The sequence below is a fragment of the Polyodon spathula genome, chromosome 3 (assembly GCF_017654505.1).
Source record: "Polyodon spathula isolate WHYD16114869_AA chromosome 3, ASM1765450v1, whole genome shotgun sequence".
In the NCBI taxonomy this organism is placed as follows: domain Eukaryota; kingdom Metazoa; phylum Chordata; class Actinopteri; order Acipenseriformes; family Polyodontidae; genus Polyodon; species Polyodon spathula.
In genome coordinates this window covers 34,340,157-34,360,414 of record NC_054536.1, presented here as the reverse complement: position 1 = coordinate 34,360,414, position 20,258 = coordinate 34,340,157, and the positions used below count along the sequence as shown (strand labels likewise).

The following is a 20,258-nucleotide window of genomic DNA, read 5'->3' as shown; positions in this document are numbered from 1 at the left end:
TGATACCAGCAGGCATTCACCCTCTGCTGGTGGGGGAAGTGATACCAGCAGGCATTCACCCTCTGCTGGTGGGGGAAGTGATACCAGCAGGCATTCACCCTCTGCTGGTGGACAGGGACCCAGCAGGCATTCACCCTCTGCTGGTGGACAGGGACCCAGCAGGCATTCACCCTCTGCTGGTGGACAGGGACCCAGCAGGCATTCACCCTCTGCTGGTGGACAGGGACCCAGCAGGCATTCACCCTCTGCTGGTGGGGGAAGTGATACCAGCAGGCATTCACCCTCTGCTGGTGGGGGAAGTGATACCAGCAGGCATTCACCCTCTGCTGGTGGACAGGGACCCAGCAGGCATTCACCCTCTGCTGGTGGACAGGGACCCAGCAGGCATTCACCCTCTGCTGGTGGGGGAAGTGATACCAGCAGGCATTCACCCTCTGCTGGTGGACAGGGACCCAGCAGGCATTCACCCTCTGCTGGTGGACAGGGACCCAGCAGGCATTCACCCTCTGCTGGTGGAGGTGGAGGCAGAGGCAGCTCCTGCTGCTCTCCCCCTGCCGGTGGAGGTGGCGGAGGCAGAGGCAGCTCCTGCTGCTCTCCCCCTGCCGGTGGAGGTGGCGGAGGCAGAGGCAGCTCCTGCTGCTCTCCTCCTGCCGGTGGAGGTGGCGGAGGCAGAGGCAGCTCCTGCTGCTCTCCCCCTGCCGGTGGAGGTGGCGGAGGCAGAGGCAGCTCCTGCTGCTCTCCCCCTGCCGGTGGAGGTGGCGGAGGCAGAGGCAGCTCCTGCTGCTCTGCTCCTGCCGGTGGAGGTGGCGGAGGCAGAGGCAGCTCCTGCTGCTCTGCTCCTGCCGGTGGAGGTGGCGGAGGCAGAGGCAGCTCCTGCTGCTCTGCGCCTGCCGGTGGAGGTGGCGGAGGCAGAGGCAGCTCCTGCTGCTCTGCTCCTGCCCATGGAGGTAGGAGCGGCGTGTAGTCTCCTGGTGGTGGAGGTGGGAGCGGTGTGTAGTCTCCCCTTGATACAGGGGACTGGTGCGGCTCTCCCTCACTTGCAGGGGACTGGTGCGGCTCTTCCTCCCTTGCAGGAGACTGGTGCGGCTGTGGAGACAGCGGTGGGACCTCTGCCTTCCTCTTCCCCTTTCCCCTTCTCTGCCACCTCCTCACCTTCCTCTCCTGCGGCAGTTCCTCCTCTCCTTCCTGGTAGGGGCAGCGCACCACCGGGTGCCCAAACTCCCCACAGGCAAGGCACCAGCCCTGGTCCTCCAGACCACCGAGGAACTCCTCCAGGTCCTGGCAGCCATCTCTCCAGTCCCAGCCTTCCATGTTTTTTTTTTTTTTTTTTGTTGCTGTGGTTTTTTTTTGTTTTTTTTTGTTTTTTTGTGCTCTGCGCCTGCCGGGGGAAGTGATACCAGCAGGCATTCACCCTCTGCTGGTGGGGGAAGTGATACCAGCAGGCATTCACCCTCTGCTCCTGGTGGTGGAGGTGGGAGCGGTGTGTAGTCTCCCCTTGATACAGGGGACTGGTGCGGCTCTCCCTCACTTGCAGGGGACTGGTGCGGCTCTTCCTCCCTTGCAGGAGACTGGTGCGGCTGTGGAGACAGTGGTGGGACCTCTGCCTTCCTCTTCCCCTTTCCCCTTCTCTGCCACCTCCTCACCTTCCTCTCCTGCGGCAGTTCCTCCTCTCCTTCCTGGTAGGGGCAGCGCACCACCGGGTGCCCAAACTCCCCACAGGCAAGGCACCAGCCCTGGTCCTCCAGACCACCGAGGAACTCCTCCAGGTCCTGGCAGCCATCTCTCCAGTCCCAGCCTTCCATGTTTTATTTTTTTTTTTTTTGTTGCTGTTTTTTTTTTTTTTTTTTGTTTTTTTTGTTTTTTTTTTTTTTTTTTTTTTTTTTGACAAAACACCTCTCCTGGTCTGACGCTTGGAGGCGCTGTTATCCCACGCAGGACACCACGTGTCACAGAGACGGCCGAAGTGGGCGGCGTCAGAACCAGGAAAGGTAATGCAATACACAAAACACAGGACGGATGAAATGAAGTGATGAAGACGCCTGTTGGCGCCGGTTTAATACAAAATAAAAGGTTTAACAAACACGAAAAACACAGGACACGGCACTCTACGCCAAAATAAATGAAAACAGACTAAACTTAACAAAACGGTGCACGCACAGACACTGACAAACACGGTGAGCGGATACTTTCTCCTCTTATCATTACTACTACTGCTTATTTCCTCCGTCTCCAATCCCGTTCTCCGCTCACCGAACACCCAACCACAGTATGTGACAACGTGCATCTATATATACTATTGTGCTGGGATTCAATTACCAATTAATTATTCACTTGAATCCCAGCACGTGAATTAATAAAGTGCAATTCCCCGTGCTCACATATTACTACATTTTACTTGCACGTGAAGTGCTGTGCAATCCTCGTGCCTAAATACACATATACATTTTTAAACACTCGTGTTACAGACCCGTTTATATCCCGTGTACCAATGACTATACACCAACATTAAACACACCACACGCAACACATAACAGATAATACACACAGGGGCGGGCACTTTGTACAGTCTGTCTCTGTCTACGCACCCTACGTAGTATTTCTATGGCCGGGGTGTGCAATTTTTGAAAAAAAAAATGTATTGTAAGATTACAACTATAATAAGCAATACTTGGAGTTCTTCAAATATAAAAATAGCTTCTGCCTTTTTGTTTCCAATCTTTCTCTAAGTTGAATTCAGCTCCTGATGTACAGATGTTTGTTGCATCACAGATGCGAAACTATTGCCAACTATTATTGCTGCTTTGTGGAATTCACATTTCTCTTGAAATTCACCCAGTTTTGTAACAGTTGAACCCCAGATTGTTAACAGGACTTGTGGATAACCTGTCAAGTTTTCCTGCATTTTGAACTACTAAAACACACACAATATTTACAGTAGGCTCCATCAAATTCTGCAAAGACAAAATACATTTTTTCTTTTATATACTATTTACTCTTTTAAACAGCATCAAACATTTCACAGCTATTTTTCCTTATCTAACATCTTGTCCAAAGATGGCTAACTGGAACATTGCTGCAGCAGGGTGACCCTGGTATACCAATGTTTTTTTTTGGGAGGGCAACATTTTTTCCCCTGCACTACTCTCACTGGAAAATAAATACATAAATGAATTAACACATAAACATATTGCCATGAGATTTACAGATAATTTCATATATAAGCATTTAATTTCTATCAAACATATTTCATGTTTGACTCATTTCACAAATTGGTGGATTGTGCAAGTCCAATAAATAACTAATGTCTATTACAAGTTTTATTAGGGTTCAGGTTGGGTAAAAAAGGTGCCGGTTCTGGGTCGGACTGGGTTTGTTATTTTGGACTTGTGAAGTTTTACAAGGTATGGGACTGTTTTTTCTCTCACTACCACGCAACAGTGATTTAAAAAAAAGCAAACAAAAAAAACAGTATTTATACTACAAAAATTAATGTATTTAACAATGTGATTCCATCTCTAGGATCTGATGCGAGTTAATTTATTTCAACATTCACTTAAAGCCTTAATGATTTGTAATTTAATTACATACAATGGACAAAGGCAAAGTGTTTTTTTTTCTTTCTTTTAAATATACTGTATTCTGACATTTTTACTAGCCAGCAAGAGCCACACACAATTTTGAAAAAAGTACAAGATCCAAGAGTACAATGTTATGTCATCAATGTGTTGTGTGATTCAGCATAGCAACACAAAATAGGTGTTCTTCAGGCACAAATGTTATTTAAATAAGGTATATTTCACCTGATGGAGACATTTTCGGGCCTTCTCATATTCACTTCTCAGACAGTAGGCACTGCCAAGATTGAACAACATCATTGCTCGAGCTGATGTCACAGAGTTGGGGTAGCATAGTGGAGTCTGCTTTCCTGCTAGAAGATTACAGCACTACATGTTTAAATATAATATTCATTAAGAACATTTTTACATATTTGGTGTTTTGGGGTCCAGAGTTGGCATTTATCATTGTTATTCCCCCATTCTAAATAATTTCCAGACAAATCTACAAAATATATTGTTAATCAACTTTTTACATTCTACATTTTGTCCAAACACATTTAAAACCAATACTGAATACGACAAAATAAAAGGCAGTATTGTATCACTAGTGACACATTTATATTGCGCCCCAAGAGCCAGCCCTCTACATTTACAATAACACCCACACAAAGAGCCCACATCCAGGCCAGCACATGTGGCAATTTGACTTTATGGGTGTGATATCTCATTCAGTCCTAAGGTTATCTGCCAAATGCCTGTACACAAGCCTAGTCACCCGTTCCAGGGATCTATATTTAACAGAAAATCATGACCTATATAGGAGCATTTATATCTGAATGATACTGGCCAGGATTCAGTACTCCAAATAATGAAAGCAAAACCACTTACAGGACTCCACTGGGTCATTTTCTCCCTTGTCAGACCCTGCAGAGTAAATAACACAAGTTTATTGATTGTACAAATTAATGCCCAGACTCTGCTAAATCAATATTTATTTTAACACTGCAAGTGTGTGCCATCCACAAAAATAAATGTACCAGTACCGTTTTTTTTTTTTTTACCTGAAACAAATAGTTCAGTATGATAATATTAAATCTCTTAACCATCGGCTGCCATCCTATGTTTTGCCTGTGCACACTCAAAATCTGAATGCCATGCAGACTGTTAAGGGGACATTCATGAAGCAACATAAATGCAGAACATATCAGAGTAAGATTCATAATGATGCTGGGGTTACAGAATCATAAGGAGTATCAAAGCAATGTTCAAGAAAATTGTCTCTAAATCTTGGATTCCTCAAAATCCACCCTGTGACTTAATAACAGCCTCACAAACACTAGGCATTCGGTTAACAAGTTTCAGCAGGAAATCACCCGACATGTCGTCCCAGATCTTCTGCAGCAATTCCCAGAGATGTAGGGCACTTGTGGGTAGCTTTGCTTTGACTCTTCTGTCCAGTTCGTCCCATATAAGTTCTATGGGATTGAGATCTGGAGACTGGGCAGGCCAGGTCATTAGATTGAGCTGTCCTTCACTTTCCTTCTTCGCCAGATAGTTCTTGCAAAACTTTGAGGTGTGTTTTTAGGGACATTTTCTTGCTGAAGAATGAAGGACTGCCCAACTGGCCGTAATCCTGATGGAATGGTATGCCTCTGAAGTATGCTATGATAGCCATGCTGGTTGAGCTTGCCATGGACTTGGTAAAGATCACCAACTATCACCAGCAAAGCAACCCCAGACCATGACTCTGCCTCCTCCATGTTTGACAGTGGGAACCACACACGCAGAACTCATGCGCTCACCCTCTTGCATCTTACAAATACTCGGCAGCTGAGTCAAAATTTGAAATATTTGGGTCCATCGGTCCATAAGACCGACGTTCACTCCTCAAAGGTCCAGTTTCTGTGTTTTTTGGCCCAGGCGAGTCTCTTCCTCTTATTCGGCACTCAATAATGGTTTCTTTGCAGCAATTCTTCCAGTTAGGCCAGCTTCACACAATCTCCTCTGAACAGTTGATGTTGAAACATCTGTACTTCTAATAGCGTTTAGCTGAGCTTGTATTTCAGGAGCAGTTAATCGCCGATTTTGCAAACTTGTGACTCGAATGAACTTGTTCTCTGATTCTGAGGTCACCCTTGGCCTGCCTGACCTCGTGAGTGGCAGTTACTTCAAACTGTTTGATGGTCTTGGCCACAGCAGTTACAGACACTTGCAAAGTTCTTGTGATTTGTCTTAAAGATTGACCTTCATTTCTGTCTTTTTTCTTTGCTAACTGAGCGTATTTTGCCATTTTCTGCTCCCTTACATTCAGGAATGACAAACTTGTGCCTATGCTACCTATATTTTTAGTAATCATGGACCCTCACCTGTTAACAATAATTGGTGACAAAAGGTTAATTATAACACTTTTATACTTAGGCCAGTGTTCTAACACCGTGTTATACACATTTCAGACTTTTAACTGACTTGGGCTTCAGACTGAAATCCCCTTGCTTTGGGTGACCATTTCATTGAAATTGACAAGATTTACATTTTCATTTAAAAATTACATTTTTGAATGCAATTCACTTATGATTATCAGCTTATATAAGTACACGTATCATATAATGAAATATTAAGTGTTTATAGCCAAGTTTATACAGTTAAAAGCATAGACAATCATGAAAAGCCTGGTTTCAAGCAGGTGTACTCAAACTTTTGACTGGTACTGTATATACACACATATACTTTATATATTATAAAGCACATTAATAACTTTCATATTTGTTGCTTCATGAATGTCCCTTAACCATCTGTATGGCATTCAGATCTCAACCAACAGTAGTATAAATGTTTTGACACAAGTTTTAAAATGCCCTCCCTTTCTGAAAATACGTGCAAATGAAAGACTTTATTTCAAGAGATTTCTCAAGGACCAACACACTGCTAAGCCAACCAAAAAGCCATATTACATAAACAGTATATATTTTTTTCAATTTTGAGTAAATAAGGATTACAGCGAATCCATGAGCTCAATTACAGTTAGTATGTTACTTAAACTGTCCTCATTCATGAAACTGGTTAGGATAATCTTGATAGCATATTCTGTAAAATATTGTTGGGTATCCCATTAATACAGCTTAGACAAACATGTATTGTGTAAAATAATAATTATTTAGTAAGCTATGTTTTTTAATCTAGATATGTAAATCTTGTACATCCTAACTTGTGAAATAACAATGTTTGCTTAAAGTAGTGCAGGTTTAAGATCACTTTTTTAAAAGCAAAATAAAGAAAATAATGTAGAATTGTTATACTGTGATATAGGTTCTATGGGGGCAGGGAGAGAAACAAGCCTTTAAAAGGCTGAATAGCTCTCTGAAAAAATATACTGCTAGTTAAACTAAATATCTACATTTTACACATGCTGCTTACGGCAGGAAAGAAGCTTAATGCATGTCCGGTTTTAATCAAACACATGCTCATTAACCTTGATCTTGTTCATTTGAAGAGATCCCTAGGGAAACATCAGTGACGTTCTCAGGGTTCAAGTGACTAATGGCATCAGCGATCCTGTCCAAAGAGATGAGAGCCTCGGCTGCATACAAGTGGCCCAGAAATCTATACCAACACAAACATAAAGCTTTAAAATTTCAGCAGTTTACAAATCACATTACTCAGTTATTGATGTGTGAAAAAAAACAGGAGTTTTCTTACTTGTGAATCACAAATATCAGCGAAGTATAGAGAAGCAAAGATTCCTTAACCCTTTAAGGTACAAAGGACATCTGGTCATCCTCATGTGCCTTAAGAGGTTAAGTGTTTGTCTGGACAGTGTTTGTTATTATTATTATAATTGGGAACACCAGTTTTTTTTCTGTGAAACTGTCATTCTTTTATTTTTTTCTTTGAATATGCAAATAGTACCATGCATTGGAGTTGAGAGGAGTAGTCACTATAATGAAGCAGGAGAAATCCATCTCACGTCTCTTAATTTGGTCAGTACAATAGTGCATATACTTGTTTCAGGACGTTCTTCATTTTCCCATTGCACATTTCTGTTCTCTTCATATGGAAAGTTATATCTATAATTTTCCTAATTCAACCATTATACTAGTTTATTTTATTATTACTGGAGATTTTATGATTGAATGTTTAAAATGTATGTATGTTGGAACAAAGCCTTACAAGGCAATTTTACACTAAAAGGCAGGAAATATTACAAAAAAAAAAAAAAAAAAGGTTAACATACTTTAGTGATCCCGACAACTTGAGCTGCTGTAGAAGTTTCTCTGCATGATTCAAAGCCAGGAGGTTATCTCCGAGAGCCAGAGCTACATAAGAGCTGCAGGCCAGAATAGAGCACCTACAGGCAATATATACAAGAGAAGTTAACATCCTGTTCTACTCCAGAAGAATGTATTAGAGTCACAATAAAAATGCAGACATGATTCTCCTTTTATCAGACGTTCCACTGCTCCATTCTCGTTCAGGGTGAAACATTTAAACAAGTGGCAGCCTGTTATAAACAGGGTGGTTATATTCTGATGGTAACTGTGTTTAAATATATTAAACTTTTTTTTTTTTTTTTAATTCAATACGCAGTATATATTTTAAAGAACAAGCAAAAGAGATGTTCACACTATCCCCACAGTACTGTATTCAACTATTTACTATATTATATTTGCGGGTGGGGAGCACCAGGGTGTATGATTTTGATTTAATTACAACTGGTTAAAGTAGGAAGGAAATACAACAGCTTTTTTAAATGATTAAAGTAATGTCTGCAGATGTAATTTAGCTCTTTGATTTCTGAATAATTTCTTGAATGCTAGAAACATACCAAACTGTTCTTACAATCCCGCCCCCCCCCACCACCACCAAAAAAACATATTAAGTAACAAACACATGCAATCTTTGTGGCGATACATGAAATGTGCTATTTGAAGGGGTAACTAATTTAAAATGGATTTTTAAATAAGGTAGAAAAACAGCACCAGCTTTTATGGCTCCTATTCCTGGAAACACAATAGGGCTTCAAATTCCTGGAAAGAAATCTGAACCCAACTCCCTGCCTCCTCATAAACCTGTCACAGACAGGATGTCATGGCAAGGTCAAACATTTATTTAAAGGCACTCCCAGAGTAAACCGGGAGGCTGATGAAATTAGACTGGCAGCAACACAACCCTTTTTCTAATCTGCTTCCAGAGAATCTAGAGAAAACAGCAGCATGGTAAATGAGCTATGCTTTACAAAGCTGAGCATTAGCACACCACAAATGTCTATAGCATGACTACCAATAGTTCTACATCACCTCAAGCAACAAATTCCCTTGCATTTTAATAAAGAAATGCTACTGAATCTTCACATTTTGCACAATAAAATAGTGTATAAAGCACAAATGTGAGTCTGCAAGTGCTGCTTTACATAAATGGAAACAAAAACATTGACTCTTAGTATTCTCAGAGCACTGAAGTTGGAATCCACAGCAGGATGGTGTAACTACAGCATCTTATTAACTTTCACATAGAATTGGGGCTTGAAGTTTTAATTTTTTTGTTCAGTTCTGGGGGGGGGGGGGGAAGCTTTTTATTTATTATAGTTTGGCAAAGACGGTTAATTTTGGTTATTAAAAATAAAAACCACTCAAACACATCAAATTTCAGTTTGTATAATAAATTGCATGCACATTTTATTAATACATACAGCTATGGCCAAAAGTTTTGTATCACCTACAATTTTTGGATTGAGATAATTTTATATACAAGTACTGCAATAATTACTCATCAGATGAATCATAGATTCATCGCCACCCCCCCCTCACACAGCAGTGGTGTGGGTGATATTCTGTCACAAACAGTGAGCACGCAGAAGCAAGCAGTGATGCGAGACCCTCCCCCAATACACACACACTGACAGCTTTTAAGCAAGAGAGTAAATGTGGAGAAGCTGAACACTGAAGTGTCTAGATATTCACAGAGCAAAAATATAATAATGATGGTGAATGCAGAGACAGTAGGATTAGTGTTTGTTTATTTATTTAATGCAATGTTTCCCATAAATTACAGTGTAAACAGATATATAGACTATCAACTAGGGCTAGACTCCCCACTGTCTTTCTTTTTTATTTCATGTGCCCCCTTTCTCCTATTTTTTTACACTAGGATCAAAATGGTTCCCTATCAATTCGAAGATGACCACCAACCAATACCTTTGGGCTATGCCTGCACAGGTCAGGTATTCAATGAGCATTTTATATCAAAGCTGCCGATAGGCCTCTCCGTGGAGTGACGTCCTTGGTCCCGCCTCAGTGAGGTACTAAATAAATAATCACCACACGGAGAACTTGTTCTCTTTTGCCTCTCACATCCTGGTACGTAAGGTGGTGTGGCAGAGCAAAGCTCTGCCCTTTTTAAATTGGCAGGGATGGGGTTAACTTCCCCTACCTGCCTGGGTTTATTATGTTCAGGTGGCTGGGGTTGATTAGTTGATTAGGTTAATTAACGATCAATCAGCGCCCAGCCACCTGACATAAAAGGAGGCATCTGCTTCTCATTTGGGAGAGGGAGCTGGGGAAGCAGGTTGGTGTTTGTTGGTTTTGTAAATTTGAATCCAGAGAAGGCAATGCCCAGCCTGGAAACCTTTATTTTGTACATTTTGCTTTTTTTGTCTTTCTTTTTATGTTTCAATCCCTTTGTTTTGGCCCTTGTGCCTTTTTATTTTTGTATCTATTTATAATAAAAGTATATTTTTTTGAATTGCAGTCTGTCTCTGGGCCTCTATCCACTTGCCAGCCTGCCACATTTGGTGTCAGAGTGGGATAGCGCCACCTAGAGGCTCAGAGCAGTATTTTTATTTTTTTGGAATTTTTGGGATAATTTTTTTTTTGAAAAGAAAATACTGCTACATCCCTGCCAATTTAAAAAGGGCAGAGCTTTGCTCTGCCACAGGTGGGTATAACTAACTTCTTTCCATTTGTTTGATTGTCTCTTTTAAACCTTTGCAGTCCATTTATTCTGCACTTGTCAGGCACGTCTGGTCCAATTTATTTTCTTTTTTTAAAATCTTTTTAAAAAATAAAATTTAGTCGTCGCCAATTATTTTCTCCCCAATTTCGTCGTATCCAATTATTTTTAGGCTTAGCTCACGGCTACCACCCCTGCACTGACTTGGAAGCATTGAAGACGAACACACGCTGTCCTCCGAAGCGCCTGCCATCAGCCAACTGCTTCTTTACACACTGCAGACTAACCAAACAGCCACCTCAGAGCTACAGCGTCAGAGGACAACGCAGCCCTGGGCAGCTTATAGGCAAGCCTGTAGGCAACTGGTCAGACCACAGGGGTCACTGGTGCACGGTGAGCTGAGGACACCCTGGCTGACCTAGCCCTCCGTCCCTCCCACTCAGCCAACTGAGCACCACCCCCTAGGAACTCCTGGTCAGAGTCAACAGTGACAGCCTGGATTCGAACTTGCGATTTCCAGGCTATAGGGCACAAAAGCACGGAGTGCTTTTACTGGATGCACCGCTCGGAAGCCCCCAGGTGCAATTTATTTTCACACACACAGTTTTAAATTTTTTTCAGGAGATGCGTTAAACAGGTGTAAAATGCATTGCATGGCAAAATGACATCAGTACTGCATCTCCAGCCAAGCCCCACCGCTTGTTTGCTATATTTTTCACATTCCTCTTTATAGATGTGCATACTGATAAATCCTCTCCTGATCACTCGTTTTTTCACCAAACTCCTCAATAATGCTATCCAAGTCATTATTTTATTAATACAACATCCAGAGACCTGTGCTTTACGTCTTTTTGATGATGTAGGACAGGGTCTGACACAGGACCGCAAAGGGTTAAAAGAGCACTTCTCTCTGAGTTTTTCTGTAAGTAACTTGGCAATTTATTCCAAGTTACTTTCCCCGGACTCAGGACTTGGCAACTGAAGCCTGAGCTAAACGTTGCGCAGCTGCGCTTCGGTTTAAAAAATTAAAAATATATATATATTTTCAACAGCCTACATCTCCTGGCGACTTGCCACTTGTCAGCTTTTGAAAATACCAAGAGAGACCTTCCTCCAGCGAGCCCCAGCTCTGTGCATGCTGCTGCTGAGTCGAGGACTCTGGGCTACCTCGGCACAACTACTTGCTGTGCGACGCCTAGCGCCCCTACAGGTTGTTACTATTGATCCTTTTTTATTGCTTAGAATAAAAAAAAAAAGAAAGCAAAAAAAAAAAACAACAACATCCTTACACTCCAGCTTGCTGTTGAGTGTCTGTTACTGGATTGCAGTATAAAAAAAAAAAAAAAAAAAAAAAAAAATACAACAGTGGGCTTCCTCCATTAGTCCAGCCACAGCTCAGTGCCCTTGGTGCTCAGTGCTTTGGTGCCTCAGTGTCTAGGCCTTGACACTCATGGTACCCTCGGAACCTCTGCCCTAGAGCTTCGATGCTCTCTGTGCTCAAGCACTTCCCTGCTTCAGTCGCCTCGCGCCACTGGTGCTCATAGCCTCGGTGCCTCGAGGCTTTTAAGCCCAGTGCTTTGGTGTCTTTGGCGCCCTCGGTGCTTCGGCATCCTTGAGGCCTTGATGCTTCAACGCTGTGGCAAAGTGGCTTGCAGTGCGCAAGTGTAGAGGTGATGCAGTGCTCAAACAACCACAACAGTGTTCATGGTCCAAACAGTTTCTTTCAGGTCGGGTGCTCATGCAGTGAGTTTTCCAACTGGAAATAGTTCAGTTGATCAGACGTAACTCAGTTCAGATAATATGTTGCAATTGAAAAGTTATGTACTTCGTGGAAGTGTTCTTGTTGCAATTCTTCTGTGCAGCTCATACATGACCTTAGGTCCAGCTGCTGGATTTGCTTCCATTTACTGTTTCAGTCCCTCGTAAGGCAAAGAACTACGGATCACTTCAAAGCTGATTTTAGCCATTCTTCAGAACATTGGTTCTTCCTTGCCTTCCGTGAATTCGAGCACTTATGCTCCCACGATTCAGAAACTTTCTTCAGTGCAGTTTAGCTTCCATTTCGTTCCTCCGAACTCCAAGCCACTTCTAGCAGGTGGAACGCACTTGTTTTTCTTGCCTGGAGCACTGTTCCTCTGTGCGGAAAACTCAAGCATAGGCAAATTCAAGCCCTCTCATGGATGCACACTCCAGCTCTCTCATGTGCAAACTCCTCAAAAGTGGAGAGCACATGCCATTAGAAAGTCACGCGGTTGGTTTTGTTGTCCTGACTTCCACCCTGTGATTTATTTACTTTGGTTATTTTGGGCTGGGTCCGAGTCCACGTGGGGTGTTTCTCACTGGTTGTTCTCGTTCAGAGACAACCCATTGTTCTCAATTGGTCCGTGGTTTCGACCTCTGTCGGTTCTGTTTACGAGGGGTACTGTTCAGAGTCCGAAGTGTCAAAGCATACTTAAAACTGTCCGGCTTGCCTTCTGCAAGATACTGCAGGCGCCTAAATGATTCATTCAGTGATAGGTAAAGATGAAACACTTGTCCAGCAGTTAGTTTACAACTCTTTCTAAAAGCATTCTTTGTCAGTGGGGGAGTCTGTGACCAGAAACCAAAGATTTAAGATTCCCCTCTGCATATTTCAATTCTGTCACTTTCATACCCAGAATGATATTATGACCCCCTCTGACGCTACACCTGGAAGGCAGTGCCTGAACAACACTGGTCTGTTTTCAGACCAGTGCAAGCTTCGACTCCCCAACCTTTTCCGGTGTTCCCAGATTTTCGGGAGGTAAAAGCCTCCTGGCACCACCCGGCTTCGGCACCCAGCGTATCTAATAGCCTGGCCTCACTAACCTCCTTGGAAGGTACGGAGGCAAAGGGGATAGCACAGTTTCCGCCGGTGGACTCCACCATCGTGGCCTTGGTGCAAGATCCCCCCCCCATCCCCGGTAGGAGGTCTGGCTAAGGATCCTGTATGCCCTAACAGCAATGCAGGATCACAGAATCCCACCTCAAAAAGGCGTACGCAGCTGAAGCGCAAGTAACACGCTTTGCCAATACAGGAAGTCTCTTGACTGCCTACCTCGATGGCATGCTGTGGTCTGCTAGGTGTAGCTACTTCATGGGACCTCTTTAGAGGAGATTTATTGACTGACATTTGTACTGCGGCTAGCTGGGCTATGCCACATACATTCACGAGATTCTACCGACTTAATGTTGTAGATTCCTCTATGCCCTCATTAGGCACAAGGGTCCTTGAGGTTGCACGCTCACACCACCAACACTAGTTGGTGGTAAGGAGACACCCCTCGTATGCTGTCCCCTCATACTGCCTTGCGACGGCTTTTTTATACCTTCCCAAAGGTATTGATTGGTGGTCATTTTTTAATTGAAAGGGAACGATAGCGCCCCTACATCACTCGCAATTGCGGGTTCGATGCAAATGAGTTCTCCATGTGGTGACTATTTATTACCTCCGTAGGACCGTGGATGTCACTCCACAGAGGGGCCTATCGGCAGCTTTTACATAAAATGCTCAGTGAATACCTGATCTGTGCAGGTATATCCCAAAGGTATTGGTTGGTGGTCATCTTCTCTTTCAGGGAACCGAGGTTACATCCGTAACCTATTGTTATTTTGACATGAAAAACAATGACAGACTCTAGGTCTGCGCCCAGCTGTTCCAATGAGCCAGGGCAGATTTGTCCAAAAGGAGCAAAGCAAAAAAAAATGTCAAAAGCAGGGGATTTTTTCCTTCCTCCAGATGGAAACACTGGCACGGTGACAGTCAATGATTTCTTAGCAGCACAGTTCTGCTTTAACGTCTAAAAACAAAACACCCCTTTGCATTATTGAATAAAACAGAAGCCGAAATGTAATATATACTTTATGAAAATAAAACATTTTAATTTATGATTTATATTCATCTGGTCATTTATTTAAAAAAAAAAAAAAAATCTTTTAATCTGCATCACTAAATGTAAGAAAATGACCAGATGAAAGAATGACCAATTTTAAGCCCTGCATGTAATTAATACATTAAGTTGTGTCAGTTCAGCTAACATTGTGTCAGTTAAGGCCTAGCATAACGAAAATCAGAATATAAAACACATTTCTTATTTATCAGGCTCCCCACTTGTGTTAATATGCCTTGTTACTTTGAAAGGTTTGTAACTGCCGATGGGTCCGTCTCAAAAGCTTGTTGTGACTCACAAGCGACTTATATATTTGCAACAAAGCCCCTTCTTTGTTAAATAATAATAATGTAAGGATAATATTTAGTGTATTTATTTAATTCTAGTTATTCTTTCTTTTAACTCTACCACTGAATGCTAAACACTACATATTATAAATATTATTTAGTGTTTAGCATTTACCGTTCAGTGGTAGTTAAAAGAAAGATAACTAGAATGAAGCAGACAGTGATAGACAAAATTTTCTTTTGAAGACAGCAGCAGTGAAGAGTCTGGTGGAGAGCAAATTTCATGTGTGCAGACAGAAGATATGCAATATCTCTCAGAAAAGTCTAGCAGCAGAAACACTGACCCTTTAACATGAGGAAGGCAAATCAGGAAAGACTCCCTTACCTGTCAAAACTGGCAAGAGCTTATCTTACAATATCAACAACATTAACTCCCTCTGAGCATCTGGGAGGCAAAATATACTATAGTTCATGTATTTAGTTTCCTCAACAAATAATTATTTAAAAGGGCTATTAAGATTTGGAAACAAAATAGGTCATTTGTTTAAAGTACATCCCGCTGAGAAATGTAATAGAAAAGTTTGATTATTTTACTTATAAAACAAAAATTAAGTAACACTTTTTTCATATCATTACGTTGTTAGAAAAAAAAAAAATCAAAAAGCAATAATTAACACAAAGTTGTTTTTTGTCTTATGAAGTGGTGTGACAAAGTGCCCGCCCCTGTGTATATTATCTGTTATGTGTTGCGTGTGGTGTGTTTAAATGCTGGTGTATAGACATTGGTACACGGGATATAAATGGGTCTGTGTAACACGAGTGTTTAAAAAATGTATATGTGTATTTAGGCACGAGGATTGCACAGCACTTCACGTGCAAGTAAAATGCAGTAATATGTGAGCACGGGGAATTGCACTTTATTAATTCACGTGCTGGGATTCAGTGAATAATTAATTGGTAATTGAATCCCAGCACAACAGTATATATAGATGCACGTTGTCACATATTCGCGGTTGTGTGTTCGGGAGTGGACAACGGGAGAGAGAGAGAAAGAGATAGATTAGTGTAAATATAGATTTCAATTGTTTGTGAGCGTTCGTCCACTCTGTGTTTTGTCCGTGTCTATTTGTTTTGTTTGTCTGTTTATTTTGGCGTGAAGTGCCGTGTCCTGTCTTTTGTTTGTTAAAAACCCTTTTATTTTACAATAAACCGGCGCCAGCCAGCGCCATCATCATTTCATTTCATCCGCCCTGTGTTTTGTGTATTTCATTCCTTTTCCTGGTTCTGACGCTGCCCACTTCGGCCGTCTCTGTGACAAGTGGTCAATTTAAATTGTAACTTCAGTCTCGTTTCGCCCCCCACCATCGACTTTGAAGCGTTGGACTAATCTGGTTCGCTCATGCTCATAATTTGGGCAAGTCTAGTTTCGTCCAAAACTTCAACAATCGATGCTGGGCCAATCTAGTTTTGCCTATACCAATTATTTGGCATTTCCCGTGCCAGCTTCCAAGTGTGTGCCATGGTACCTGTCTCGCCTCTGGGTGTGTTGGGTTTCAAGTGGTAGAGCTGAAAAGGCAGTAAACCTGGGCTGTTTTAATAGTGGTTAAAGCCACTTTTTATTAGGTCACTCTCCAGTCAAAAAATCTCGCCCCTCCATACGCGCATGCAAACTCGCCACACACACGAGATAAACAGTAACGTGCAGGCAAACTCGCCACACACACACGAGAGAGAAATAATGTTAATTGTTCATGATGAAATCTTCTTTTGTTTCATCTTCATTTCAGTAAACTTACTAAGACCGTGTGTTTAATTACCAACGATTAACCATTTATGTCAGGTGCGGTATGCATAAAATGCCAGAGATGCACCTTTATAACATTTGCTCTGATGAAGACTAAAGGTACTGCAATGTATGCTTCGTTAGCACCTAATTATGCAAATCTATATGCTGGATAGTTGGAAGAATTATTCATTTTGAATTCCCAGATTAACCATTTCATAAAACATAGTGACTTGGTAAATAAGATGTTTTTGATTTATGGAAAGGTAATGTTCAGGAGCTTGAACAATTTCACCACTTTCTGAATTCTTGTAATCAAATTTACTATGCAATTTGATCACAAGTGTATTAACTTTCTGGACCTGTGGATTATCAAAGATGGGAATTGCTTGTACACTAATCTATTGTAACCCTACTGATCGTAACACACTGTTAAGGGCAGACAGTTGCCATTCCTTACCTTTAAAGAATAGTTTACCATAGTCAATTCTGTAGGATCAAAACGCAATTCCAAACAGGAGTCTGACTTTGAAACATGTCTGATATTAGACAGATTTGAAAAGAGGATATAAAATCAAGTGCCTCAATGCTGCCATGTCTAAAATTTCCTTAAAACCCTGAGATGATATTCTACATAAAGAATTTAAAAACTAACTCAAATCCAGGTTATGTTGATTACTAAATATTCCAAATGTGGAGAAAAAAATAAGAAACTGTCATATTTTACAATCTAATCTTACAATATCAAAATCATTTTGGACCCTCCCCATCTAACTTTTAGACAAGGGCATAATTTAAGAGATACCCTAGTAAGGGCAGATTTACCCCTTGCATCAAAACAGACACTTATAGCCCCCATATCACATGGTAATTACAAATGGGGCTCTTGTGCTCAATGTAATAGCACATTTAAGTAACACTTCTTTAAAACATCCACTTACTGGTAAAAGGAGTAATAGCATGTATAACAACAGGTGTAATCTATATGATATCTTGTCCATGCGGTAAAGCATACATTGGCAAAACTACGCATTCTCTTAAATCCAGAATTGCTGAACAAGGTATTACTATTAGATGTCAAAATACAGTCTATCCCGGAGGTGATCACTTTACTGAGACGCAACATCCTGTCTCCTCTCTCTGTTATTTAAGAATTGAAAAGGTTAATTTGCCCAGAAGGGGAGGTGATTTGGGTAATTTGCTTATACAAAGAGAATTGTTTTGGATTGATTTTTTGAAAACACTAACCCCCAAGGAATGAATGTGGAATTTGATTTGAAGTGCTTATTGTGAAAACTGTATAAAAGGTCTGTTACTCGATTTAAAAGTTTTATTTATACATTTTTTTATCCGAGTAATGTGCCTCCTTAATGTTGTATACTTCTATATTGTCCATATATGTGTGTGTGTGTGTGTGTGTGATTATACACATTTGCATTTTTTTGGTCTGAGTAATGTGCCTCCTTAATGTTGTATACTTCTATATTGTCTATACTTTTGTACAGCAACTGTATGGTAATTGATAAGTGCTTCTTGTGAAAATTGTATACATTTGTTTATTTCTCAATTTAAACTTGGTTTTATCAGACTGTTAGAACAATTTAACTATGTAATTCTAAATTGGTATATGACCGCTAATTTTCCTTGATTGATCTTATACTATTATGAATTTTCACGTGAACTGGTATTTGACTTTGTTAATCTTCCTCGATTGATCTTATACTAGTTATTGAATTTTCACGCGAATGAAATTACTTTTCTTCACCTGTGATTGATTACTTGAAACCTAAATATATACATCTGTTGTGCACAAACTTTTACCCTGACGAAGACACTCCAGTGTCGAAACGTCAGCTTTTCTTTTAATACAGTAGTTTTGGATTGCAACTGAATGTGCAGTTATCATCTTTTCTTTTTGGCAATTTTGTTTTGCATAATTATTTACATACCATGGTTCTCTCGTCCGGTTCTGCAAAATACTTCCAAACCTGGCTTTGCCTCGTTCCTTTGTTTTAGATGCCATTTTATTAAAAATAAATAACAAACTCAGAAAAAAGGCTTGTCATTAACTTTATTATACCATGGGGTTGATATCACGCCTACTACAGCATGAACACCAAGTGCACCAATGAAGCGCCAGATCAACCGAGAATAAAACCCACCCAAGTGTCAATCTTTCTGTTGTACCAATTAGAAAAGCTACTTGGAGGCAATTGCCAAACCCCTTCCTTTTTATAATATTCGCCCTTCCTGTGGCACTAGAGCAGTTGGATACACGACTGACTACTGATGATAAATTACTAAAATTAATACATTAAAAAATATGCTTTTGGTGACATTTGTCATGTGACCGGTTATACGTCTAGCATATTATTCAACGTTTAACCACTTCTTTAAAGCTTATACGCTTAAACATTTAAAATTCCCATACCTAGTAGCTTTTTGTGTTATAATGTGGGTAATGCACCAAACCAGTGGTTTTCCACCTGTGGTATGTGTACCAGTACTGGTACGTGACAGGCTTGCAACTGGTACACACCGACAGTTCTTTATGATGATGCAATTCCTCAATCACAATACTCCCTCAGTCTCACGATCGTAATTTATCAATCTGTTTGTACCACTGAATCACAGATAAATGAGAAAGGATGATGCAGGGCTCTAGACTGTGACTAAATGGTTGCAAATGCGACAATAACGTTTTTACAACTGTTTTTTCCTTTAAAGGCATGAGTTAATATTTATGGTTTCATATGAAGTTGTTGTGTATATTAAAACATGTGAGATGATATTTTTTTTTAATATAAACTGCAGTGCAAGAAGGACAGTAACAATTTGATCGAATACAAATGCTTGCAAGCGCAGAGAAGTACTGTATTAACATCAGCAGATTTAGTTTTTTTCTCAACGGTACACGTCCTAATTACAGTATTTCTGTGCATTCTGCTTTAATGTAATTGTAAGAGCTGTCTGTGTTTCATGCTGTCAGATCATGACTTCACTAACATTGAGCATGGGAGCTGCAGCATGCTGTTTCCATATTACAACTGAACAATTGAAGTTCCACACACACAACACTTGCAAACTATTTAAAATATAACAATGCTGAGTTAACTGCAGTCATCCGCTGCATAGATTAATCATTCAGCACAATGAGTCAACAAACAAGTGAGTACAGACACAACAAACCTGGTTGTAATGGGGTAGGTCTCGGTTTTACAACAGCCATTTAAGATTGCACATAGTTACAGATACACCTGCTGGAAAAACTGGTACTTGAGATGAAAAGGTTGAAAACCACTGACTAAACTAAACCAGTGGATTTTTTTACTAAATGGTGGCATGACAATGTAAATCTCAAATGCAAATAGGAGACTAAAACAGTACAGAGACCGACAAACACAAATATTTAGGGGGGAAAAAAAACCAAAAAACATATGACATTTTCATGTGATATTTTAAACAACGATGTTGCTGTCAGGGAAATAACAAAAACACGTACACAACCGGTTAACATATGATTGTTAAATTAAACAAGGTGACTAATTCAGTTCATACAGCCATTGGCTCAAATGAATGAATCCCAAAAAAACACATTTTATTTTTTATGTTTAATGCCACTTAAGCCCTTCGAGCTGTAATCATCCGATAAAATATTGTGAGCCACTCTTAATTTAGCTGTTATAGACAAATACGATATCCCTTATGTTAACATCTCAATGCAAAAAAACCTTAGTTTCCATAAAATCCACATTTGGAAGCATATTTCTACTGTATA

The 20,258-nt window shown here is 40.8% G+C and overlaps 1 protein-coding gene across 2 annotated transcripts in view; it reads right to left on the bottom strand.

Annotated features, from left to right (window-relative positions):
• cnot10 (CCR4-NOT transcription complex, subunit 10) overlaps positions 1 to 20,258 on the bottom strand; it is a 47,272-nt gene that overhangs the window by 8,089 nt on the left and 18,925 nt on the right. For both annotated transcript variants that reach the window (XM_041245116.1, XM_041245117.1), the window contains exons 14-17: positions 7,789 to 7,902; positions 7,027 to 7,157; positions 4,446 to 4,481; positions 3,801 to 3,928 (exon numbers count right to left, since the gene is read on the bottom strand). In XM_041245116.1, coding sequence (XP_041101050.1) covers positions 3,801 to 3,928; positions 4,446 to 4,481; positions 7,027 to 7,157; positions 7,789 to 7,902 — 409 coding nt within the window. The remainder of the gene's footprint in view (positions 1 to 3,800; positions 3,929 to 4,445; positions 4,482 to 7,026; positions 7,158 to 7,788; positions 7,903 to 20,258) is intronic.